Source organism: Cnephaeus nilssonii (assembly GCF_951640355.1).
Source record: "Cnephaeus nilssonii genome assembly, chromosome: 7".
NCBI classification, from domain to species: Eukaryota; Metazoa; Chordata; class Mammalia; order Chiroptera; family Vespertilionidae; genus Cnephaeus; species Cnephaeus nilssonii.
Window position 1 is genome coordinate 49,557,411 of NC_137078.1, and position 27,421 is coordinate 49,584,831.

The 27,421-nt window shown below is 38.9% G+C and overlaps 1 protein-coding gene across 1 annotated transcript in view; it reads left to right on the top strand.

Moving 5' to 3' along the window:
• The window catches only part of SLC44A5 (solute carrier family 44 member 5), a gene marked incomplete at its 3' end in the record, with an annotated part of 331,574 nt that overhangs the window by 185,706 nt on the left and 118,447 nt on the right, over nucleotides 1-27,421 (top strand). Inside the window, exon 2 of the mRNA XM_079776139.1 lies at nucleotides 22,825-22,873. Coding sequence (XP_079632265.1) covers nucleotides 22,825-22,873 — 49 coding nt within the window. The remainder of the gene's footprint in view (nucleotides 1-22,824; nucleotides 22,874-27,421) is intronic.

Here is a 27,421-nt window from a genome sequence, read left to right on the forward strand (position 1 = left end):
GATCCTCATTAGGGGTTTGCAAGAGGCAGCTGATGGATAATTGATGATTCTCTCTCATCATTGATGTTTCTATCTCTCCTTCTCCCTTCCTCTCTGCAATCAATAAATTTTTTTTTAAAGAAGAGACTTGATTATTGTGACTATGGCAAAGGCTGTTGTGTATATTAAATGAGGTAATATAGCATGGCACTTAGTACATAATAAGTATTGAAAAATTATTTGCTATTTTAATGATGATTATTATTTTCCCCGAGTGAACAGTTTACGAATGTTCACTTTCCCTAGAATCTCTATCCTAACTCTGACTCAATGATCTATTGTTGGATGGATGAGAAGCATTGATGCTGATACCAGTGTTTTAATTTCTGCCCATCAGGTTGATAGTTGGATTTTTTATTTTCAACAGCTTTTATTAACAGGTGGACAAGTCTGAGAAAGCATGCTCATAGAAAGTATTAATATCTTTGTTTCACATATGTATGGGGTTATTTGAACCTTAAATCCTTAGGGTGCTAGCATTATGGATCTTGCTGCCCTTCCCCCCCAAAAAAATAACCATAAAAATAATATCTTACAAACTTAATAGGCTATTTTGGTAACTATATTGGGGGGGCTTCTGTTCAAGCAGAAGGCCACATGTAATGTGGTTAAAGTGTGGCTGCTGAATTCGAATTACATCTCTTTTCTCTAATCTACATGTAATAAAAGGTATTTAATGCATATAAAGTTTTTGATGACTAATGTGCCTTATGAAGTTTGTAAAGTAACATAAACTGAAAGTAAGCAAAGTGCTTCATTTCTTGTTGCTGAACATCTCATGACTTTGCATATTGTCTGTGTTGTATAGGACATGGGTAAAAATGGAACAGTTACAGCTTTATTCCCCCATACACAAACCTCTTATTCCAGCACCTTCATGCAGTTCTTTTAATTTCATTAAAGTAAATGCTCAGTATCAGTGACTTTGGGTGTTAAGAATCAGTTCAGCCAGTCCAACCGACCTTATGTTGTTCTGTGGTAAAGTCTAAGGACTAGGATTTCTAGGATGGGGAGAGTCACCAACTCCTGCAAATAAAGATATTTGCTTTGTGCTTTTTCCTAGAAGAAACATCAGACTCTTATTTAACGAACAAGAAAATTGGTAAGTCATAGTATGAGTGTTAAGTGCTATAACCTAGTCTAAGAAACTTCATGACAGTCTATTAAAATTACATGATAACACAATATACAGATGATATATTATAGAATTGCACACCTGAAACCTATATAATTTTATTAACCAATGTCACTCCAATAAATTCAATTTAAAATGTCTAGGAACACCTCAATATTTGGTTAGTAAAGACTAATTGCTGTTGAAGACTTTTAGGGTCCTTTTTTTAAGTGTCTGAAATTTTCCACCTGCTTTCAAGTGGCTTAATTTTTCCTCTCTTAAGAGTCCTCTAGGAGAGATACCACATAGCTACTGATGCCTTATTACTCCAGTTCACCCCAAACATCTTGTTTTCATCCCATCCTTCCCTCTCAGCTTGTGACCTTGACACATGTCTTCTCCTCTTCTGCATCGTCTTCAGCAGTTAAAGTCTGAATGTTGAATTGCCCCCAGGATGTATTTTCTCTTTCTGTACTCTTCTAGGTAATTTCATCTGGTTCCATAGTTTTAAACACCATAAACATGCTGTTAACTACTAAGTTTATATCTCTGGCCCTGATTGCTCTATCTTACTTCAGACTTCTTTATTTAATTCACTTCACACCAAATCTGCTCTTGTCTCCCTATCATCCTTCTCATCTCTAATAAAGGCTCTAGTCTCGAAGACTGCACATACAGCCCACAAAGGGGTGCACCAAGAGGGTCCACCACAGGTAACTGGGGAGGCTGAGCTACTGGGCTCTGCTAAGACACCTAACACACAAAGCAACTCCATCAACTCAGGGAAGCAGCTAAAATGCGGAGACAAAGAGGCAGGCCACAATTAAAGGAAATGGAGGAAAGCAAAAGACTGGATATAGAGTTCAAAACCACGGTTATAAGGTTTTTCAAGAATTTCCTAGAAAAGGCCGATAAGTTAAATGAGAACCTCGAGGACATGAAAAGGGATCAACTAGAAATAAAGCATACACTGACTGAAATAAAAAATATTATACAGAGACTTAAAAGCAGACTAGAGGATTGCAAGAATCAAGTCAAAGATTTGGAATACCAAGAAGCAAAAAAAACACTCCTCTGAAAAAGCAAAAAGAATACAGAAAGTTGAAGGTAGTGTAAGAAGCCTCTGGGACAACTTCAAGCGTACCAACATAAGAATTATGGGGGTCCCAGAATAAGAGAGAGAGCAAGATACTGAAAACCTATTTGAAGAAATAGTGACAGAAAACTTCCCCCACCTGATGAAAGAAATAGACTTACAAGTCCAGGAAGCACACAGAACCCCAAACAAAAGGAATCCAAAGAGGACCACACCAAGACACATCATAATTAAAATTCCAAGAGCAAAAGACAAAGAAAGAATATTAAAAGCAGCAAATGAAAAACAGTTAGTTACCTATAAGGGAGCACCCATACGATTGTCAGCTGATTTCTCAACAGAAACTATGTAGGCCAGACAGGAATGGCAAGAAATATTCAAAGTGATGAATTGCAAGAACCTACAACCAAGATTACTCTACCTAGCAAAGCTATCATTCAGAATTGAAGGCCAGATAAAGAGCTTCACAAATAAGAAAAAGCTGAAGGAGTTCATCACCGCCAAACCAGAATTATATGAAATGCTGAAAGGTATTCTTTAAGAAGAGGAAGAAGATAAAGATAAAAATTATGAACAACAAATAGGTAACTATCAACAAGTGAATCTAAAAACCAAGGGAATAAAAAATCTGATGAACAGTATTAACTGGTGAATATAATAGAATCAGGGGCATAGAAAGGGAGTGGACTGACAATTCTAGGGGGAAAAGGGGAGTGGGGGTGTGCGGGAAGAGACTGAACAAAAAGTATATACCTATGGAGGGGGGGAGGGTAAGGGCAGAGGGTGGGGTAGGAACCTGGTGGAGAGGAGCTATGGGGGGAAAAAAGAGGAACAATTGTAATAATCTGAACAATAAAGATTTATTAAAATAAAAAATAAAAATAAATTTAAAAAAAGGCTCTAGTCTCACCATCTCTAGTTCATCACTATTCAAGCCACTATTCTTTCTCATTTAGATAACCTACAGTAGCCACCTCATTGGCTTTTATGCTTAGCTATTGCCCTAAACACCATAAGCTTTCTTTAATGTAAGTCCATTCTCTACAGAAGAGTCTGTTTATAACAATTTCTATTCCCAAAATCAAGTAATGAAGTGAGCAAAAAACAAACCGCTATTTAAATGTTCAAAGCACAAATACTGACAATTTAATAGTATGTTTTTTCTATAATCACACTTTATTTAATGTACTAATTTAATCAGGTTTAGTTAATTTAGTACATAAATGTATGACCCATCACAAAAGCAAATATTATATTAGCCTAATGGTCAGAGTGTTATTTTTGGATATTGACTATGTTGACCTTACTCTTCCCCCTCACCCCCCACATTTTGATTCTTTCATTTTGACCCAGTTTAAGCCTGAGGCTATTATGACAGTTTCTAAATACCAATATTTAAATCAGATTTATACCAATATCAATATATTTGAGTCAGTATAGTGTTCTTTTGGAGAAGGGGATAGTAAATTCTATTAACTTGATTCTTTAATTTTTGTATAGCAGTGTTAAACTATTTATAGTTTTATCTTTTTTATTCTACTAAACTTATTTTACTCGGACTATAACATTTTCTGTGTCAATTTTAAAATAAAGATTTGATTCATTGATTATGTTTTGTCTACAATAAGGGTCATCAACTTCATTGAATATTTTTGTGGTCATTATTTCTATCCAACTCAGTGTTTCCATATCAATTTTTGCTAGACAATATAATTCTTTTACCAAGTTTTGGTCAATAAATTTTTACCATGAGAATTTTTAGCTAGTGTCGATTCTGGTTTCCGTTGATGATTTCTTTAAAAGCATAATTTCTCCCAAGGTTAATTTTTGCAGTTTTCGGGGTTACTAACAATATGTGATTCTTCAGCCTGCTTTTTTTTTTATTGAAAAACAAAACACTTCATATATATCTTTATCATTGTTAGTTTTATTTTGTCATAATAATTTCTATCCAATCTAATTTTGCTTTGGATCAAATTTGTATTTTGTCCCAAAATAAAATTAGAAATGTCCTCATTGTCAAACTGCCAGAGTTAAAATATTCTGCTCTAATTTTAATTGCTCCTTTTATTTTTTCTTTGCCATGATGTCATTGTTAGCTAGAGCTGTAACAGTGGAAAATTATTGCTAAAACAAGTTTGACTCCAGACAGAAATTCCTGAAACTCTAGAAACATCTTTAGGCAGAAAATTTTAATTTAAAGGGGAAAAAGCAATTTTTTCTTCTTCAGGCAAAACATCCTATGTAATAAAAGGCTAATACGCAAATTGACCAAACAGCGGAACAACCACTGCTGTGATGCACACTGACCACCAGGGGGCATACACTCAACGCAGCAGCCACCCCCTGGTGGTCAGTGCTCTCCCACAGGGGGACCGCCACTCAGCCAGAAGCCCTGAGCCGGACTCACGGCTGGTGAATGCAGCGGCAGTGGCAGCAGCCTCTCCCACCTCTGTGGCAGTGCTAAGGTTGTCCAGCTGCTGGGAGTGGGCCCAAGCTGTCAGTCGGACATCCCCCGAGGGCTCCTGGACTGCAAGAGGGCACAGGCCGGGCTGAGGGACACACCCCGAGTGCATGAATTTTGTGCACCGGGCCTCTAGTGTTATATAAAGTTGAGTTCTAATTCCCTGGGAAAGACATCTTCCTTTATCTTGGAGCTTTTACTTCCCTGGCAATCCAAGTTGGCTTCCTCTCTCTTTCAAGCATTGACTACAATCAACTATTCCACAGTGTTAACTAGGACACCCTTCATTTTGGTTTTTAATAGCTTGGTTTAAGTGACCAAAATGAGTATATCTTTCAGTATTGATTCTTGAAGTGGTTTGGACTTTGTCTGCCTACTCTTTAAAATTATTCAAAAACAAGTAAAGTTGGCTTTTCTGAAATGGAGTTCATTTTATTTCCCATTTAATTTTATTTATTATTTTTATTTTTGAGAAACAATAAGACTAAATGTTATGTACTATAAAAAGCTACCTAGGTCTTTGGATGTGTTGCTGTGACAACTACAACAACAATAACAAAATAGTTATTTATATAACACTTACTATGTGTTGCTAATTGTTTTATATATGCTAATTCACTTAATCTACCCAACAACTCTTTAAGGTCTGTTCTATTTTCCCATGTTATAAATGAGAAAACTGAGGCATAAATAGTTAACTAATCTGTACAGGTATAGTAAAGATCTGACACAAATTGCATAATGTTTCTTTTTTGTACATATATTTTTATTGATTTCAGAGAAGAAGAGAGAGAGATAGAGATAGAGATAGAAAGAGAGAGAGAGAGAAACATCAATGAGGAAAGAGAATCATTCATCGGCTGCCTCCTGCATGCCCCTTACTGGTGATCAAGCCCGAGACCCAGACATGCGCCCTTGACTGGAATCGAACCTGGGACCCTTCAGTCCGCAGGTCAATGCTCTTATCTACTGAGCCACACTGACTAGGGCATGTTTTCTATTTTAAAAAAGACTTTATATTTTGTTTTTAATTGAAAGCAAACGTTTGACTCCCCGCCTTAGGAAATGGGGTGAACTTATAATTTCTCATTACATAGCTTTGCTGCCCATCGATAGAGAATTAAGTTTGAAGTATTTGATAAAACTGGGTTCAGCCCCTCCACTTGCTTGGTGGCTACCAAATCCAACAAGAAAACTGAAGTGATTTCTCCATATCAGAGTGAGACCACACCCCCAGTCCTACTCACTTCTCTTTCCTAATAGGCTTCTTAGTTTCGGTCTTCCCTTTGCCACATGCAAGCTCTTCATATAACCAACAAAACTGGTCATATTATTGTTTGTTGGGACAACTTGCATTCAGTTGAGAGTTATTAAATGCTAGGTTTTCTATTAAACAGAGAAATTAAATTTTCTCTCCCATTCTCACTTTTCTCTGTCTCTGACGCACTGGTTCCTCTCACTGTGGGCCTACTTCATTCCCACTCTGACCCCACATCCAAGCTTCTCTCTTGGGTGGTACTCAGCTTCCTGTTTAATCACTGCAGGAAACCCAGAGACACCTTTGAATTTTGGTTGAATGTTCTGAGTACAACCTGTTTATAATAATCTTGCTAGGGTTGCTCTGGTTTCTGCTTCAGATATTCTGTTACTTCCGTCCCATGTCTATATGAGACCTACTCTGAACTTCCCTGGTGGTTCTCCACTCTCTTCACTTTGGATCAGAGCCGTGTGGGTAGGCTGCATCCTGTAGTCTCTGTCCCTCAATCTTTGGCAGTTATAGGTATTTTTATTCAACAAGCGTTTATGCAGGACCTATCATATGCTAGCTATTTAGAGCCTGAAGGAACCATGGGAGTTGTCTTCAATCACTTCATTTTATACTTTAAGCTCCAAAGGGTTAAAGGATTTTCCCGCATCACTCTGTTAGTGCTAGGCCAGGATTAGACCTAGATCTTAGAATCTGTGTTCCACTGACATCATGCTTTTTTGCACTTTCAATATGAGGCTTTTGGTTGTACCTAGACATTCATAATATTCTTAAATTTCCCTTAAGAGCTTTCAAATGTTAACCCCTAGCTTTTGTAACCAGAGAATAAGGATGCCTTGTGCAAAATGGACCCAGTTCCCTACCTTACTAGTATGTTTCCAATCAGAGATTCATGGTACATGTTTGCATATTAACCAGTCCCCATTCACTTGTTTCTTTCTACCTCTGTGGCTACATATTTGCATTTTATCTCAGTTTGGTTTGCCTGATAGGGTAAGTGGGAGCAGGAACACTTAGTCTATATAAATTGCATGAAAGAGGTCATCTGTAGGCATTTATTCACTCACATACTTGGCCATCTTCACATTAGGAAACCATGCTTAGAAATATTCTGATCAATATGCTACCTGGGCCTGAGTCAGTTCCAGTAGCAGGAGAGATAAAATGAGTTAGAAATGAGTGAAATTGTTTTAAATAAACTAAATTCCAATAAACAAATCTTTAAAGTGATATTCTTTTTTCTAAAATAGTTATTTCAGATGTGGATATGTTATGTTTTGGCCTATGAATACAGAGTCCAGAAATTCTTTCTTTCCTCCTAGAACTAAAGGAAAGCCTATAATGTTAATTTTTGGAGTTTGAATTCTTTGCTAGGTTACCAGGCTTGGCTTTAAGCCAGAGTGTGGATCATTGAGAGATATCATTTTTCTATTCTTTGAAGAAAACGCTTCATGTAGTCAGAACCACCCTTAGTAGAAAAAAGCTAAACTATTCATTTTTATTTTTAAACATAGATAAATAGTATCTTAAAAGCTCAGAGCCCACTGAGGATAGTGGACTGTTTACATGGGATAGTGATTGGAGCTTGAGAATATGAGCTGGAAGCAGTAACATGGCCAAGCACTAGGAAAACTTCAACAAAAAAAACCTGGTAATTAGTTAACCTGGTTCACCTTTATTATTTATCCTCCTGGTCAAGTTTTACTTTACTTTTTTTTAACAAACCGAGCTAAGTTCTTCAGTTATTAAAAAGGAAACCTATTGTTTTTTTATATTGATGAAACAACAGAACTACATTTAATTGCAAACATGAAAAAATAATGAATAAATTCTGATGTTTATTTTAAATAATAATTTAATTATGTGCCAAAATTATTATTATGAAATTAAAACTAAAACTCTACTTTGAGACTGATTTAAATTGTTTTCAAAAATGAGATAATATACCTTCAGAATGGAAAGTTCTGTTATGGAAGATTCTCTCTATGAATCACTGTGATCATCACAGTTTTGTTTTTTAATTTAAATTCTTTATTGTTTAAAGTATTACATAAGTCTCCTTCACACCCCCCCCCCCATTGACCTCTCCTTGGCCACCCCAAGTCATCACAGTTTTAACCACTGCATTCAAAAGAAATATTCCACATTCGTTTTTTTCTTCTATCTCAGGAACTCCTAAAAGTTGTAATTGTCCTTAAAACCAAAAATACAAATATTCTTTTAAAATATTTCTTATATAATACTTAGCAGATTATTTGTTTTATATCAAAGTAATCAGAAGGAAAGAATGAATCATTTTTGCTTTCTTTGGGTATCTTCCATAAAAACATAAGCATAAGAGAGATATATGCCTGCAAGGAAAATTTTTATTGGACTGTAGTTTAATATTATTGACAAATTTTAATGTGTATTTAACTGGTTAGTGTGTTTATGTTTCCTTTGTTTTAGAAGAGGTTGTGGCAGAGTGTGTAAACATGCAGAATATTCTCATAGTTGCATATGTCTCAGGAAGCAAAATTTCCTTTGACAGTAAGAGACACTCGTTGAATACATTTTCAGGAGACCAGTGTTTGATTTTAAGCATTCAAAATACCAATTTGTTCTGAATTTGTGGTTGTGGTGTGTGTGTACGCACGTACGTGTGCAGAGGGAGAGCCAAAATCGATTTTATTGTTATGATATCAAGGTACCCACTTAAAGTAGTCTTTACAAACACATCTTCCAGAAAACCTGAGTTGATGCCCACCTAAGTCAGAACCCATTAGGATCTATAGAACAAATAATTACCCAAGTCAGCGATTATGAAAGGACCTTGTCCTTAATTGGTCAGGTAGTCTTATTAACTGTGATACTTAGCAGGGGTTATTTGTTTCTTGATTGATTACTCTGTCAAATAATTCTGGTCAAAGCAAAATTTCTTTATAATATTGACATTTTACTCCAATGCCTGCCTTAGAGATGTGATACCAGCCTCAGTAAATATTGACCCCCAAAATTGTTAGTTATTTGTTAAACTTTTATAAACCTAGCTAAATGCTCTCTTGCAAAAATACAAACCAATGTATTCCTTAAGCATAGGAAACATGATGTAGAAATGCAATGCCAAAACTTGGCTTTTCATATAATATTTAAACTGAGTCTTAAGTATATATAAATATGCTAAGTTGGTAAATTTCAGTCTATAGTGATTTTAATAGTATCCTCCTCTCTGGGTTCTTACTTCCACTTAGATTTTGATCTGATATTTCTTCACCAGTTTGTAAGATTTTCAGTGATTTTAAGAATATGTTCTTTAAGCTTTTATTCAGAATTTTTAGTTGTTTTTTGGAGAGAGACAGAGAGAGAGAGAGAGAGAGAGAGAGAGAGAGAGAGAGAGAGAGAGAGAGAGTTGAATTTCTCATACTTTTAGAATTGGAGCTAACCAGTAGACTTTTACTTACAGATTTATCTTCACAGTTTTATATTATTACCATTATGGGAGATTATGAGTCAAATCCTTTACTTGAGTGCTAGATTTCCCTTCCCTAGTCTTTCATTCACTCCTTTATACCTATGCAGAATGTATAAGAAACAAGTCCAAAGTTTCCTTTTGACAATGAACTTACAATATGTTCAGTCTCTTTGTGAAAGATCCATTTTGAGAGAAGAAAAATTTTATGAGCATTTCTCTCTCACATATGCTAGCTTCATAAAATTTACAAGCTATTTTGTCCTTGACTTGATCCAAGGAGACAGGACTCCCCGAGGGACTGAGATAAGACTCCAGGCATCCTTTCCAAGTGATTATCTTGTTCTATAACTAGAGCCCACTCATTCCCCACCTCCCACCCGCGGCCCTAAGAAAGAAGAAAGACTCAATTTCTCTCTTGTTTTCTCTCTCTGTGAATTGAGATCACAGGTGGTGTAGGTTGTGTGCATCACTGCTGTCTGTTATTCCCGTTTCTCATTTTAAGCGGCGAGTCTGAACCGTTGGTGAAAGGCACTACATGTAATACAGATTCTAATAATGTACTCCTCTTGTAGTTTTTATTTGTTGGATCATGATGCCTTGATAGAAATTATGCACTAGAATATGTTTTCTTTCCTATCCTTCAGACCCAGGGATAGGGGTTTTATTGCTGTGATTATTATCGTTCATCTTCTTGTGTTGTGGCAAAAGTCAGAGTTGATAAGCAGTTTAATTTTTTCTCATCAATAACCTGAGGACAATACTAGGAAGTTAGAAGAGATATTACCACTAGCTACCAAACTGCTTTATAGACTTGTGATAAATTGACAAATTCTTGGTATTTTTCTTAAGTTCAATGGAAAGCCTTTTATTCATCTATAACTTTAAAGATAATTTGCTCCTTATTTACAAAAGTTAATTTTTGTATTTATATAATGATAACTTTCTAATCTATCCCCCCCAACTTTTATTCATTTATTGTACTATTGCCTGAAATTTGCAGATGGAAAAGCAAGATGAAGTCACTTATTTTTATATCTAGGGGGAGTGAAATGCTCTTCATTTCCTATCTCTGGCTGTGAAATTGTACTTACATTTTTTAGGAGGTGAGGGAATAGGGGCTGGCATGATAATGAAATGCACAACCTATGAGACTGGAAGAAAATAAGGAGTCTCTTCAATGTAATTAGAATATGTCATGGGTCTTTAGAAAGAAGTATTAGAAAACCCACACTGACAACCTTCAAACACAATTCGTGTTCTTGTTTGCTTCCAGACTCGCTTTTTAAACCAATATTGATTCAGAATTTTATTTATTCTGAGTAGATGTGTGATTATCTAATAATTCATGGCTGTTCTATAGCACAAATTCACTGCTTTGTCGCAGTCGTCAAGAAAAATCATTTTTTAAGAAGTGCATTTTCAATGCCCCCTAAACGTGCATCTTTCATCACTGCCTATAAAATCAGTCTATTAAGAAGCACCCTGAGTGCTTTATGTATGTTTTCTTTTTTTTTGCCTGCTCAGTGGAAGTGAAGGTTGCTTCTTGTGGGTTATTACTTCTAAGGTTGACATTCTAACTAAATGTTAATGATTTGTGTTCATAAAGGGTGAATCGTTTCAAATAATGATGTAAACTATTTAGAAACCAACCCTGTGATTAGAAAAATCATTCTTAAAGCAGGAGATTTGACATTCTTGATGTAGCACAGAGTGATTTATCGTTCCATACGATTAAGAAGTTGCTGAAACTGGGAGAAAAACAACCATCCTAAGGTCGTGATGCGCCTGTATTGTTTGGTTGAATCAGTGCTGAAGGAGTCTCATTTGCATTTTCATTAATCTTGTCATGTCCAATGTGGGGTCATGTTTCTGCCGAAGATGACTTTCTGGAACGCACATCATTTTCTGCATGAGGGATTGCTGTCATTAGTGATGAAGCTGGGTCCATGCCCTTTCCTTCACCCCCACGGAATGGATTCCTCTGCAATGCTTCTGGAATTGCCTCATCCTCTCTACAGCCGCAGCCAGGCTCCTACCATCTATGTCTGAAATAAGACAGCAATCTTCTTGGTTCCTTGACTTTAACTCTTCTATTTCCTCTGCATCAAGCAGAAACAGACTCATGGCAATTGTGGCACTTCCTCACAGTGAGAAGCTACTAAGCCAGGACGAGCAGAATAGGGAAACTGAGACAGATAGTTAAATAGCCAAGCAGTTTACAGCCATCCAGTAAATCGCAAAATCCTATCATCTGTAACCTGGGAGACTTAAGAGTAAATGGTTTACACTTCTCAACCAGAGGGTGAATAGCTTAAATCACCTTATTCAGAGACAGAGAGCAGAAATCCAATTAATGCCATTTGCCAACTACACCCAACGACAGATGAAGTTAAGGGAATAAATCTTATTTTGGCACATCAGCATAAACCTGATGAATATTTTATTGAGATTCTCCCCTAAGACCTCCCCTAAACGCCCAGCCTTTAAAACCCCTCTAAAGGAAGTTCTCAGGGCCAGCTCTCCCCCAGGGAGCGCACCTGCACCTTTCCCTTCCCCCTGCTTTCCCCACAGGCATCTCCTAAACTCTGAGGGACCCCATGAGACTTGCAACCGGGCAGAAATAGGCAGCAGCTGCTTGTCCTGGGCTAACCCCCTAGACCTGTAAAAGCTCCCTTTTCTCTTACTTTTTAGTGAGCCAAAGCAGCCCAGGCTCGGCTCATTTCCCCACCTGGTGCCTCTCCTGCTGCTTCTTCTATCCTAGGCTCTTCCTTGTTTCATTGTCCCCAGCTTTAATAAACATCCTCTCAAAATCACCTGGACTTGTATTGTGAAACCTTTCCTGCACAAAGTCAATAACCTACCCGCTACCAGCTGGCCCTAGGCAGACCCGTTCAGGGCCAGGGTCCCCTTTCCAGTAACAGGAAGACTTGAGGGGCTTACTGAATCCTCTTCTCCCTCCCAGTGATGTTCTTCATTCCCCTAACTGTTCTCGTGTGTCCTCCCCCAGCTTAGTCTTTGCTGTGGTTGAGCATGTGCTTGTGTCCAGCTTCCTATGTGACACATTCTTTCCTTTAAGCATCTTCAAAATTCCTCTCCTTCAAAAGTTATTCCATAAATGTCACACCCAGCTTAGTCATTGAAACCTTTCTAGAATTATTGCTGTCACTTATAACCTATGTGGTATTTAAAATAAAGTTGGGTTGCAATGATTCTACACTGATCTACTTTATTTATGAGCATAATTTACATTTATTTTGTTATTTCCTATGGTCATTCTGAAGGCAGAAATTAAATTCTTCCTTTTTTTATTTTTATTTTTTGCTACTGTGCGGGAAGAAGAAATATTCCTCTACCCTTCAAGTTATTTTAGCTGGTCCAATAATTAAATCTACATGAGACAGATTAACAGGAAAAAAAACAAATTTAATTACATATTTACATATGCATGTAGGAGAGAGACCAAGACCTCACATACATGAGAAGTTTAGGGGCAGAAAGTTAAAATGAGGTATATATGGCATTCTGAGCTAAGGAGGAGGTAAGGTGCCTTGGGGCTTTAGAGGGGAGGAAAATCTTTGGAGAATAATAAGAGCAGGTTTTCAGTAATTAGTAGTTTGCCCTGCTACATAGATAGCTCAAAAAGGTTATCTCTGATAATCTATTATGGGCAAGGCCTCTGATTTAGATTCTTCTAGGTATTTGGGGAGGGCTGGGCAGATGTTTCTCTTGAGCCCAAAGGGTCTATGTTGGCTTGAGCTCAAAATAATCCACACATATTTTGGGGTGACTTATTCTGAATCCCTACACTAGTATCTATCATTTTGTAGGTGATAAAATGGAATTTCAGAGAGATAAAAAGTAATTTCCCCTAGGTCATAGAGCTTGTAGGTGGCAGGGATAACATTTGATACAGGGCAATTTAATACCCAATTTTAATTTACCAGTATGGGTTTCTGTCTCCCTTACTTTCTTTGTTCACTCTTACTGATCTGGACACTACAAATAGATGCTGAATGTTGGTGGTAGGAAGAGTAATTTTTAACGTCATTGCAATTCTAGTAGTCTAGTAATTTGCCTTGAATCCAAGTTGAAATTTATCTAAAATTATTAACTGTTAATTGTCAAATAGATCTTCTATTTGTATTTTTATAGCCTAAATTAAAGAAACAGGAGTTCAAAATTATATTGACATTCTTTTTAAATTTACTCTATAAACATTTATTGAGTACCTGTTATGTATATACCAGGCACCAAAGTAGGTAATGACAATAGAATAACCAAGATCTAGTTTCTGCCCTAAAGGAGCTATTAATTCAGTAGAAGAAATGGTCATGTGTATTAGCTTCCTCTTACTGCTATAATGAATTACCACAAATACAGTGACTGAAAATCACACACATTTATTATCTTATGATTCTGGAGGTCAGAAGTTCAAAATATGTCTCAATGGGCTAAAATCCAGAATTGGTGGTGCTGCATTTCCTTTGTTGAATGAAGCTCTAAGGGAGGAGAATTCATTTTCTTACTTTTCCAGCCTTTAGGGGAGCCACACTTCTTGGCTCATGACCCCCTTCCATCTTCAAAGCCAGAATTGGCCAGTAGTGTTTTTCTCACATTGTGTTATTCTAACCTTGTTTCCATGGTCACAGCTTCTTCTTTGACTATTCTGTCTTCCTCTTCTCCATTTAAGGACTCTTGTGATTACATTGGGCTCACCCGGATAATCCAGGGTAATCTCCCCATCTCATGGCTCTCAATTTAATTACATCTGCAAAGTCTCTTTTGCAATGTAAAGAAAACTATTCACAAGTTTGGGGAATTAGCATGTGGATATCTTCCTACCACAGCATGTAGTGCAGTGTTCTAAGTGCAACAGGGCAATAATAGAAGTATGTATGTCTCTGAGATCAATGGAATTAGCTACTTTGGGATGAATTACATGAAAGTTCTCAACATTGGCCTCTAGTCAAGTGGGCTCCACCTGCTGGCACAGTGGCCAGTAGAATGTCTTGGTCCTTATTCCTTCCTCAAGGATGGGTGAGGAATTTGTAAGAACTGTAGGCTTCCTTTAGCCATTGCCAAAGGATGGGAAAATCATATTATTCAAAGGACACTATGAAAAACACCTGATTTGGGAGGGAAAACATCGCAGTACAGAACTGTTAGAAAGTCAGGTTTGAAGTGATGGATGGCAGGAGATGAGGCTGGTGACATAGCATGAAAGGCCATGGGTGCTGGGTTGAGAAGAAGAAACATTACCCTGTATGAAATGGCAGAGAGCATGGCTTCTTATCCTTTGTTGAGGCCACAGTCCCTGGTACAAGTAAGCAGTCACTTAAACCCTTTCCTTGGATGAAGTGGCAGGTCCTCATTTCTAGTCATAACATCATAAACACATTTGAAAAATAAAGTAAAACACGTATTTAATTATTCACAATTCTCCACTGGCTGTTGTTGAACATTAAAGCAAGGCTTAATTTTATGTCTCACCAAATTTCCATGCTTGTTGGAAAGTTATCTGACTTGCTAGCTCTAAGTCCTAAAATACTTGTCTGCCCCACCTTAATTCTTCTTTTGCTCTCCATGTCACATTAGATTCTCTGAAGGAGAATATATTAAAAGAATAAAATGAAATGTTTCAGATTTCTGCTTTTTATGATAAAAAAATCAATGGTAGTTATATTGTCATTTTCTTTGAGAAACAGATTGCTTTCAAAGAAAAGAGTCTTTCAGGCTCGACTGGCTGCTTTATCTTGACATTTGCATTCAGCAGTCATGTGAAATCTGTACCCATGAGTTGAATTAATTACCTGGACTATTTTCCTTAGCCTTTATAAATTATTTCTAGTAAGAATAATTACATTGTATGAGCTCAATACAAAATGTCACTTACAATAACAAATGTGTAACTGTCTATCATGAATGATTTTAGTGATTCTATTGTCATAATTTTGGTGATCAAGAGTCATGTGATCTAAGAGGGAAGTGGGGATAAGTGGTGGGGTGGGTGGGAAGAGATCAACCAAAGAACTTGTATGCATTTATGCATAATCCATGGACACAGACAAGAAGTTGGTGAAGGCCTGGGGTGGGGGACAAGGGTGGTTTGAAGCGGTCAATGGGGGTGGGAGGGAAGGGGACATATATAATACTTTCAACAATAAAGATTTTTTTAAAAGTAAAAGAAAAAATGGAGCTAAGAAGAGAAAAAACAACAGTCACGTGAACTTAAGAAGCTTTTACTATGATTACCTAATTTTAATTATCTTTCTTTTTCTTTAAATAAGAAATATGAATTATATTCAGCTAGCTGTGCTATATCACAGTGAAGCATTGTGGCTTTTTCATTTAGCTGGCCCCTCAGTCTATTTATTCCAGAGAAGCAATTAGAGCGCATGAGGGCCTCTGAAACAGCGATGCCCTGTATTGATTTCAGGAAATAAAAATTTGCATAACAATACAAATTCTGCCAGCACATGGGGCAGGCTGAAGTCATCACTTCCCAGTTGTCATTACTATTTGGAATCAGCTGGATCTTACCACTGCACTGTGGTTTTAGTGTATTTTCAACTGAACTATAAAGCAGCCGGGATTTACAGTCAGAAGGTGTCAGCTTTCAGACAGATTTGACAATAGCGCTTCACTTACAATGCAATCTGCTTTTTCACTTGGTGAGCTGCAAATCACACCAAAATTGAAAGCCACCCCAGATACTTTTAAACCAGGTTAGTCTATCTTTAATGTGAAAAGTGAATAATTACAGGACCAGTAAAAGTTTCTGATTCCTTTCAACCTACCTCCTCTCCCCACTCATCTGTGGAATTTCTCTAAGATCACTACTAGTAAAGAGGAATTTACTGCCCAGTGGCTCAACAAAGGCTTTGGGGTCAGATCGCCTGCCTTCCAATTCCATGTCTACCTCTCATTAACAGTGGGCTAGGACAAATTTGCTGACGCTTTTGTGCCTCAACTTCCTCATCTGTAAACTGGAATGATAACAATGATACACAACACAGAATTATTGGGAGCATTACATGCCATAATATACGAGTTTATATCACTGCTATTGTTTGCATAGTCCAAGGGGGGTGAAATTCACCTTTTTCCATGTGGAATTGTACAAAAGGGCATATCTGTGTAGAAAGCACTTACTGCAGTCCCTGCTACAAGAACGCATTCACTTAATATTCATTTGGCGGGAGGGTGGGGGGAAGTTTAATCTTCCTTGTTTCTTGAAATTTTTTGGCTTTTTTGAATGTCACTTTTCTCTTTCTCTTTCTATAACTGTTTCATTTTACCTCTTGTCCTTAATTGTGGTGTTTCCCAAAGCTCATACACATCATGAAAACCTGCTTTCCTCTCATTCCATCAGGTTTGCTCTGTTATGTACAGCTAGAATTAAGGACTATGTATGAACTAAGATAGAGGTTAAAAATGAAATTCAGAATAAATCAAGTAGCCTAGTGCTAAGTCTGATTGTGCATCAGAATTATCTGATGGGACTTTTAAAAAAACACACATTTCCAGGTGCACCTCAGACCTACAGAAATGTAGTATTTGGTGTGGAGGTGGTGGAAACTTGCATTCCCCACTCCCTCAACAAAGTTCTGAGATATTTTAGTGTTTGGGGAACTGAAACCTGGACCAGTAAGAATACCCGCACTATGTTCCACATCAGAGTGAAGAGCACCCGGCCAGAAGGTTGGTAGAAAGTGAAGCCCAAGCTCAGTGTCAGCCAGGAGCTGAGACACGACACCTATCCATTTATGAGCCCCTCTGTGCCCCATGGCACCCTCTGCCTGTCTCTATCATGGCAGCCACATAGTGCTGAAAGTATAGTCTTGTGTATATATTTGTTATTCAATTACGAGCTTTGTGAAAGCAGACTTAGGCTCAAGAATTCTTCTTGAATCCCCACCACCTGTTTATTGCAAGAATATAATAAATGTTGTTAAAATGAATTGCTGAAACCTAAGTTGAGCTATATAGGGTGAGTATATTTGTAGGACTCTTCAGCTGCCCGTAACCAATGTGAACTAACAAAATAAGTAAACAAACAAATAAATAAATAAATAGGACTTCAGTGAAAGGATATAGGTGTCTCATGAAACTGAAGCCTGGGCCTCAGGTAGGCACTGCAATAGGAAGCTAAGGTCCACCAGGACTTCCATCTCTGCATGTTTGCTTCAGTGATTTCTGAAAGCCAGCTTTCTCTGCTTTTCTGACCTTCAAGCTTTATATTTTGCAGTTCCAATCTCCTACCGACTAACTCACTGCCCACCCCAATTCTAAATTCCTGGGATAAAGGGATAGAGTAGCCAGGAATGCGTGGCCCAGCTTGAGTCTCCTGTCCAAACCAGACCCAGTCACAGATTGCCAGGGCACAGGCACGTGGGAGAAATTTGGCTGCTGGTGAGTCACTCCTGTGTTTAGAGAGGAGGTCAGTTCCCAGAGAAAGGGGGATTAGATACCCTGAAACGTATTTGTTGCTTGGAGGTGGAGTCCGGCAAGCAGTCAGAAAAAAGAGAAGCTGATAATGTGTCAGAGTACTTGACACTAAAGTATACACGAACTGTCTCAAACAGGAAACATTTGACACACTTCCCCCTGGAGTAGGAACCAATGTTGGCTTCATAGGGTGTGACAACAGGACCTGTTGTGTTGCAGTGAGACTGGCTGGTGTGGGTCCCAGGTGGATCATTTAACAACTATGTGGGCATGTTCCTTAGCCTCTCCATGCCTTGTTTTTACATATGCAACATGAGGCTAATAGTGTCCAATCTATCTATCTAACAAGATTATTGTGTCAAGTGAACAAAATAATGCATAAAAACATTTAGTACAATATTTAGCAGTTAATGCTAAAAACATGTTAAACATTATTGTTATTATAACATTACATACCTGATCTTCTTTACGGAGTTCATCACTTTTTCATGATATAAACTCAATGACTTTCAAATATTTATCTCAAGACTTGACCCAAGGGTTCAGTTTCTTAACTGCAGTTGAATGCTGGACTTTTCAATTGGATGTCACTTCAAACTTAAAAAGAGAAGAATCTTGTTCCTACTTCTAAGAATCTGGAAACAACAATCAGAAAGAATATATGTACCCATATGCTCATAGCAGTGCTATTTACAATAGCTAAAATCTGGAAATAGCTCAAGTACCCATCAGTAGATGAGTGGATAAAAAAGCTGTGGTACATTTATACCATGGAATACTATGCAGCTGTAAAAAAAGAAGAATCTCTTACCCTTTGAGACAGCATGGAGGAACCTGGAGAGTATCATACTGAGTGAAATAAGTCAGTCAGAGAAAGAGAAGCATCACATGATTGCATTCCTATGTGGAATCAAATAAACTGATGAACAAAACAGATCCAGAGACATAGAAGCATGAAACAGATTGACGAATCTCAGAGGGAAGGCGGTGGGTGAGGTGTGGGTAGGGGATGGGAAGATATTAACTGAAGAACTTATATGCATATATTCATAATCCATGGACACAGACACTAGAATGGTGGAGACCTGGGGCGGGGGAAGGGGCCGTGGGGGGGGGGGAGGTCAATGGGGAAAAAAGGGAGAATATCTATAAAAATTTCAATGAGAAAGATAAATTAAAAATTTTAAAAATTTAAATAGAAAAATCAAGATATGCTCTTTTTCTTATAACAATCTTATAATTTCTTCCACCCATTATTGTTCCCAATTGTTTTAATAGCATCAACCTTTCCTTAAACCAAGGAAATGGACCAGAAGTGGTTGAGAATCATGATTTCTAGGTCTTTAGTCCCTTCATTTGGAGCCACCTTTGACTCTGTCTTTTATTTTATTAAGTTAAATTGGGGTGACACTGATTAAGATGGTCATATAGGTTTCAGGTGTAGTTTAAACCTCAAATCTTAACATTCATCATGTTCTGTTTATCTTTTCATGTAATTATATGACTAATAATGAACATTGGGGGCTTAAGTACCAGTCATTGTTTTAAGTACTTTTGCAGCTATTAATTCATTTAATCCTCCTAACATCTTTATGACATAGGTACTATTGTAAACCCTATTTACAAATACGGAAACTTAAACTCAGAAGTGTAATGACCTACCTGGGGTAACTCTGATAGTAAGTGACAGAGAACAGCCTGACTCCTGCGACACTATTCCTGATCCCTAAGCCACCTGACCACTCTGTGATGAACCTTGAATCTCGCATTCTATTACTTCCACCACCACTGGGCAGTGGCTCACCTTACTTGACCTCTTTTATTGCAGTAGACTCCTTGTTGGTCTCCTTGACTTTGCACTTTGTAATACAACTTGCACACTGCTGCTTGATTGCTCTTCCTTAAGCACTGCTTCTACCATGTCATCCCTCTGTTCAAATCCTCCTATGGCTCCCTCTGGCCTAAGATGTATAAAGTAATTTCCATCCCTGGTTTTAGGCTTTCTGTAGTCTGATCCCACACTATCTATTCAGCAATACCCTCCCCCCTCTGCCCAATTCCATTATTCGGTGCTCCATTCAGGCTGATCATTTCACCATCCCCACGAACATGATATTCATTCCTAACTCTGTGACTTCCTTCATCTCTCCAGGGCTAAACTTTACCCGTCTCAAAATATTGTGGCTCTAGCAGCCCTTCCTGCCTAATCTCAACTGAATGTGACCTTCCTTCCATAGAACTCTCTTAACACATTTTATGTACCCCTCTTATCATATCTTCCTTGTATTATAGTGATTTGTGGACTTTTCTTACTTCTATCTCTGCTCACCAGTTTGTTAGCTTGCAGAAGCTATGTTTCACTAAACCTTGTATCTCCTGCAGTGCCTCCTTTATTGCAGAGCACATAATAGGTGATCAATAAATAGTTACTGAATTTAACAGAGGTCTGGTTTCACCCTCCCAGAATGTTTCTCCTTTCCCTTTTATTTCATTCCAGTCACACACACACACACACACACACTCATTTCCGGAATGAAACCCTCTTGACTCAAGTCCTTGCTGAAACTTACTTTCTTAGAATTCTTGTAACACTTAAGGCCAATACCACATAATTTAGTACTTTATTAATTACTTTATATGGTATAGTCATGTTCATGTATTATATAACACTAGAGGCCCGGTGCATGAAATTTGTGCACGGAGGGGGTTGTCCCTCAGCCCAGCCTGTACCCTCTCCAATCTGGGACCCCTCAAGGGATGTCCGACTGCCCGTTTAGGCCCAATCCCTGGGATCGGGCCTAAATGGGCAGTCGGACATCCCTCTCACAATCCAGGAATGCTGGCTCCCAACTGCTTGCCTGCCTGCCTTCCTGATTGCCCCTAACTGCTTCTGCCTGCCAGCCTGATCACCCCCTAACCACTCTGCTGCCAGCCTGTTTGCCCCCAACTTCCCTCCTCTGCCGGCCTGGTTACCCCTAACTGCCCTCTCCTGCAGGGTTGATCACCTCCAACTGCCCTCCCTTGCAGACCAGGTGCCTCCCAACTGCCCTCTCCTGCTGGCCATCTTGTGGTGGCCATCTTGTGTCCACATGGGGGCAGGATCTTTGACCACATGGGGGCAGCTATATTGTGTGTTGCAGTGATGATCAATCTGCATAGTACTCTTTTATTAGATAGGATAGAGGCCTGGTACAGGGGTGGGGGCCGGCTGGTTTGCCCTGAAGGGTGTCCCTGATCAGGGTGGGGTTCCCTTGGGGCGTGGGGCGGCCTGAGCGAGGGGCCTGTGGTGGTTTGCAGGCGGGTCACACCCCCTGGCAACGCAAGCAGAGGCCCTGGTATCTGGAATTTATTTTCCTTCTACAATTGAAACTTTGTAGCCTGGAGCGGAGCCAAGCCTGCTGCTCCCTCCGGGGTGGCAGCCATTTCTGTGGCAGTTAATACACCTTCTATAATTGAAACTTTGTAGCCTTAAGCAGAGGCCTGAGCCCGGCCAGGGTGTGCGGAAAGCTTTGCTTCCCCTGTTGCCGGCAGCAACCCTAGCCTGCTCTCTCAAGCTCCATTCTGCCGCCATTTGTTTGAATTTGTTTACCTTCTATAATTGAAACTTTGTATCTTGAGTGGAGGCTTAGGCCTGCAACGGCTGGCGGAAAGCTTGGCTTCCTCTGTTACCTAGGAAACCTTGCTCTCTGTGGCTGTAGCCATCTTGGTTTGGGTTAATTTGCATACTCACTCTGATTGGATGGTGGGCGTGGCTGGTGGGTGTGGTGGAGGTATGGTCAATTTGCATATTTGTCTATTATTAGATAGGATAGGGCCTGGTATATAAAGGTTCTCAAAAAATATCTGTTGACTGAATCAATATGTGGATCTTGCCCCACCAGTTGTGAGGTCTCCAAGATAGGCGCCATGCCGAGACCTCTGTGTGCCCTCAGAGCTCTCAGAGTACATTAGGTGCTTTATGAATATTTGCTGACTGCAATTGGATTGGATTTCTCTTGCAAGTCTGTCCTTTCCCTCCTATTGTTTAGCCATCAGCCTGTGATTACATTGAAGAGGCCTCTGAGTCCTCGGCCTAATTTCCCCATAGAGTATAGGCAAAGTTAGGGTGGGGGGTTGAGGAGGTCTTTCTTCAGTCCAATTTTGAAATTCTATCCTTAATTCAGTACCAGGCCTTCACACAGGGACAAAGTCCTAGAGGAGGGGGTGGTAGTGCTTAGGTTGGGTTATGGGTTGCAAAATGTACACCTTTGGCCAAAAATTAGAGAAGTTATTACTGGGTCTGCCCATACAGTCTGTATGGAGGGGAAAAAAAGGTGTTCCCTGTGTTCCTTGTAGTGTTTAAGGATGATTAAATCATGATGCAACAATGAATGACTAGAGCATAGTCCCAGATGGCATGAAATCTAGTAGTAGATATAAAAAAATCAATAAAAATTGCTATTTATATATTATAATAATGATTTGTATTTGCCATACAGCCAACATTGCAGGGACAACAGTGACTAATATTCCAGTTTCTTGAAGCAAAGCCTAATCTACTGAAAGGACTGGGATAGGCAGACATCTCTATTTTACTGTGCACCTCACAAGTACTCAGCAATACTTGGCCATGGCAGGTGGTAAGACAATTCTGCAGGCTGGAAGGGCTTCAGAACTACTTGGAATGCACTCTATAATGTTGCTACTCAGAAAAGTGAGAAGGTTGTGTGTACAGAATATAGTCCTTAGCAACTCTTTTTTAGTCTTGCTCCTAGCTGGGAAGAGGGAGAAAGATTGACAGTTGTAACCAAGGCATAACTCAAATCTCATTGGACAGAAGAATGAATTCAATACTGCACTGAGCAGTAGACTAGCCAAGATATAGATTTTTAAATCATATTTTATATGTATTTATTTCCCATTTCATTGGCTTATATGCTTAAAAAGGTATTTGTTTTAAATGCAGGTGATTCAAGAGCATTTGATCCAGATTTCAAGGGACCTATTGCCAAGAGGTAAGAAATTCTTTTCCTAGAAGTACTTAAAAAAACAAACAACAAAAAAAAACACACAGAAAAGCTTGTTTTTAGTGCTATTTTTCAGTCAGTGGAGAATTATGTCTACTGTGAGGGGAAAATTTTAGGCTACAGGTCATCTTATTTATCCAGGATAAATCTTTCCATGAGTCATGAATATCCTCTCCTGTTTGGCAGATGAGCCGCTTTAAGTTATTAGAGTGAAGAGTTTGTAATTCTCAAAAAGAGAAGTAAAAAAATGCTTTACAAGATTTAACCACTTTGTGGAGAAGCAAACACACTCGGGTAGTTGGTTTATGCACCTGTTTACTCTGTGATTCACAACTGCAGTGCAGAGTTGCTATGCCAACTTCTTGCACGCCAGGTATGTGTGCTTCTCAGATTCCAAAAGCAGAGAGCGTTCTTAGAGACAGCCATTCACCAATGCAGCATGTGCACTTTAGGATATTTTAAAATCCTCTGGGGAAACATATACTTGTCTCAACTGGTGATTCTCCCCCAAGGTTGTGTGGCATTTAAAAATTATCTAATAATTCATAGGCCTCTTATTTTTATTTGTTATCCTCTATTCCCAGGCTTCTTGCTAATCAAATAGGGGGTTTGCAGGGTAGAATAGCTAAAAATGAAGAGAAAATTATGCTGTTGGTAGCTGGTTTGAGCTTGGCTTTGACATTGATTTCTGGCAGTTGTATGCCATAATAAACCGTGATGAGGAATAATGATCAGCTGCTTATTTGTGCTTGCCAACCATCACCATTTACTGTTATGTCACTGTACTATCCAAGCTTTAAACAAATGGTTACTCAATGTATTCTAATGCTCTAAAAACCCAGCTCATTTGTTTTGGGTCATTCATTCAAAGGTGGTCCTCTGCATTCTTTAGAATAAGTATGTTCACATTGCCTCTCACATTCTCATCATGGTAACACCATGAGTATATTTTGTTGTCTGGTGTACAAATAGTCTCATTCAATAAGGAAGTTACTCTTACGGAACTTACATTCATTTTACAATAACTAATTAGTGAGAATTGTATCTAGTGTATTGGTCTCAAGGGGCTTTCAGGGATAATCCAGATTCTTCAACAGTAATAATGACAGCAATAATAATAATAGGAGGATGAGGAGAGAGAAGGAGAAGAAATGAGCTGCCGCATTTGGGCAGGTGGCATACAGATTACAGGTGCCTTTTCGAGCTGTAGAGAAGGAAGCAGAGCTAGGCCTGGCTGGCTTCATGTGTGGGCAAGGAGGTGAGAGCTCTCTGTATTTCGTTATTTAGAATTTAATGAGGGAACCAGGTAGTCCGGGCAAAGTCAAAGCAACTGTGATAATCACTGTGAGGAAAGTAATTTATTTTTACCTACGGCTTTTAGTGCTGCTAGGTGAAATGGTCAGCATGTGGCTATACCTCCCCTACTCTTCAATCCACGAACAGGAAAGTATTAACTACAGGAAGTAACAGTGACCTTTGAGGCTGCAGGGTTCTATAGTGCCCTTTCTGGGAAAATAATTGGGAGTGTTTAAGAAGCAAATGAGAAACTCCAGTTTCTTCATAGCAGCAAGGCCAGCTTTAATAACACCTTCTGCTTACATAATGTCACGTTCCTTCCAAGAGAGCCTAAGTCTTATCAGATATTCCCGCAGACCCTGACAGCACTCCCTGCCTGCCATCCACCATGTTCTGTACGCCTCTCTCAGTTCACAAGGACATTGTTTTGTGCATTGTGATCACGCATCTGCAGTTGTTTCCAAAGAGGTGAAGGAATGATGGTTGTGCCACCGGAGAGATGAACTCAGTTTCTCATTTTCCCTCATATACTAAAAAGTGGGAATATGGAAGCTATTGTCCCATAATGTTGACCCAAAAAAAGTGATTTTGATAGTTTACCGTGTTTTCCCTGCCCCTTTTGGAAAGCCGTTATCCAGAGCCCATGCTTTGTCTCCTATTCTCAACAGGTTTGTTGATGTTGGATTGAGGTAGTGAGGTTTGTGATTGTTTAAGGGAGTATTCAGCAGTACGACCAGTATTCTTACCAGTACATTAGAGGGCAAAATGAATGCACCTGGAAACTAAGAAGTAAATCGCTTTTATAAGATGCTACATGAGAAGTTTCTGTTGTTACTTGAAACTCAGAAAAATTCCATTTAACGGAGAATTAGTATCCCTTCTTCTGTCAGATAAGAAGAACTGTGTAATCCCCTTTATTTCTGCATTTATATAGACTTGTAGAACACCCATGGATACATTTAATTTCAATGCCAGCAACTGCATTCGCCTTTGAGTCAAGAATTTCTTCTCAGTATTTTAGATTTCTATTTCTTTTTTAATAACTCTATTGTATCCAGGTGTTTCAAGTCATTTCATTTAAGATCCTTCCTGGAAAGAGGCAGCGTGTGGGTAGACAGGTAAAGAGAATTGAACGCCTTTCATGTTCCATAATTGCCTTTTCCCCCCTTTCCTTATATACAACATAGATTGAGGTCATATGATCATACTAATCAAATTGGTAAGTTTCATAAGGCTGAAAATATCTATTATTATAGAAGGTGGGAAATCTGTCTAAAATGTAATAAGATGCATTCATTTTTACCTGGAGCTTTGGGGGAGGTGGTAAGTGCACTACCATGAAGAGGTTTAAGGAGAGAGTGAAGAGGCATTCATTAGGGATGTTGTAGAGGAGATGCATTCCTACAGAGGAGTTGGACTAAATGACCTATGAGTCCTTTTCCATCTTCAATTTCTATCACTTTGTGAACATACATACACTATTAATTCAGAATCTATACATTTTGCATTTCCCATATATAGAACATTATTCTAGTTTTAGAGAGACTTAAGGGAACCTAAAAATTGACCACTGTTCTGATGGAGCATAATGATTTTTAGACACCTGTTAGATACCTAAAATAATGGAACCAGAGTATTTTGAGGTAGCTGGAGTTGGGTGGCAAAACCCCAGGTATTTCACATAATAGGAGGGTCTTGAACAATTTTTAGAAGTAGGATCATATTGTCAAAGGAGGCATTTTTTATGTGATGGCTTAAAGACAGGCCAAGCGTATACCAAGCAAAGCAAATTTGCTTAACTAGATTTGAAAGCAGAGGTTAGATATAACATCTATCTGAAAGTAGAGGGGTCTGGGCATGTGTATGAAATATTGGAGATGAGATATTGGTAGGATTTTGTTTCAGTTATAATAGAGAAGGAAAAAAAGTAGAGGAGTAGGCAGATTCCATATAATGTATTAATTTATTCATTTTATTCATAACTCTTATCTGTTAGGGACTTGGACATACAGAAATGAGTAAGACACAGACTGTGCTCTCAATAAACTTAAAATTTAAACCACAGACTTGACTAAAAAAAACAAAAAAGAATGACTTTCTAAATAGAGCTGCAACCATAATTTAGGACAGTAAAATGAATCGTTATTCCTCATTGGAAGGATCAAGAAATACTTCTTGAAGGTGTTATTTGAGCTGGACCTTGGAGGAGGAGAGTGATTTTGGTAGAGAATGAGAAAGGGAATCACACTCTCTGAGGCGTGTGTTCCAGATCAGGTGCTCCAGAGGCTGAGATGGAGTTTGGGGTGCAAGCTCTTTATGAGGGATCAACATCTGTGAGAAGAAGGGCATGGAAGTGGGATTCCACAGAGGGAGATGTCAGTCTGCCACCAGACCCCACAAAGCCTCAGCCCATGCTGCAGGGAGCCCTGGGGTGCATACTGCCCGCCAAGGGGTCTGGTGTAACTGCAGTGGCCACACCTTTAGAAACCCCAGCTCCATCCGTCCCTGGGTCCTGGAGGGCATGACGTGGGGTGAAGAGCCTGCGGCGGGACCTGAAGATGCACGTGGCTGGAGGCTGTCTGTGACCACACTCCACAGTGGACAGAAGTCCTTCCTCAGAGGGGAACCTGACTGTGCATCTCTGTGTGAATCACAGCATGTGAGTGCATGGCGTGCCCTCATGCCTCGGAGGGGCTGGAGCAGAGACCTTTGGGAGTGAAGCTGAACAGATCATTTGAGATTCTGATTTGACAGGCATGATAAGCATGTGGGACTTCTTTTTTCCCTGTGGTGATTTGTTAAGGGAATTAAGTGAGGCTAATGATCATTTGCTGCTCTGCCTTCAGGAGAGAACTCCAGGCGGTGAACCTGGGGCACAGAGCCTCTTAGCAGTACTAGTTGCCTAATGGTGGGGTAAGGGGAGGGGAGAAGCTGGACTATACATTACATTGTGTCCTATTTTGTTTGGATCTCTAATTCTTGGCTAAAGGTGTCCTTGACAGTTCATTCAGCACAGATATCTGACCCTTCACCTTTACTGTGATTCCAACTACAATGTTTCTAAGGGACCCATATCTTCTCTTTTTGGAGAAGCTAATCCTTATCTTCATTACCACATGCCTGTATCAGAAAGACAGCTGTGTCAGAGGAATATACATATTACCATATGTTCTTCAAATACTGTTGTGCTCTGGCAGTTTTGCTACTTAAAGGATTTGTTTTTTAATTGCTCTCAGTCAA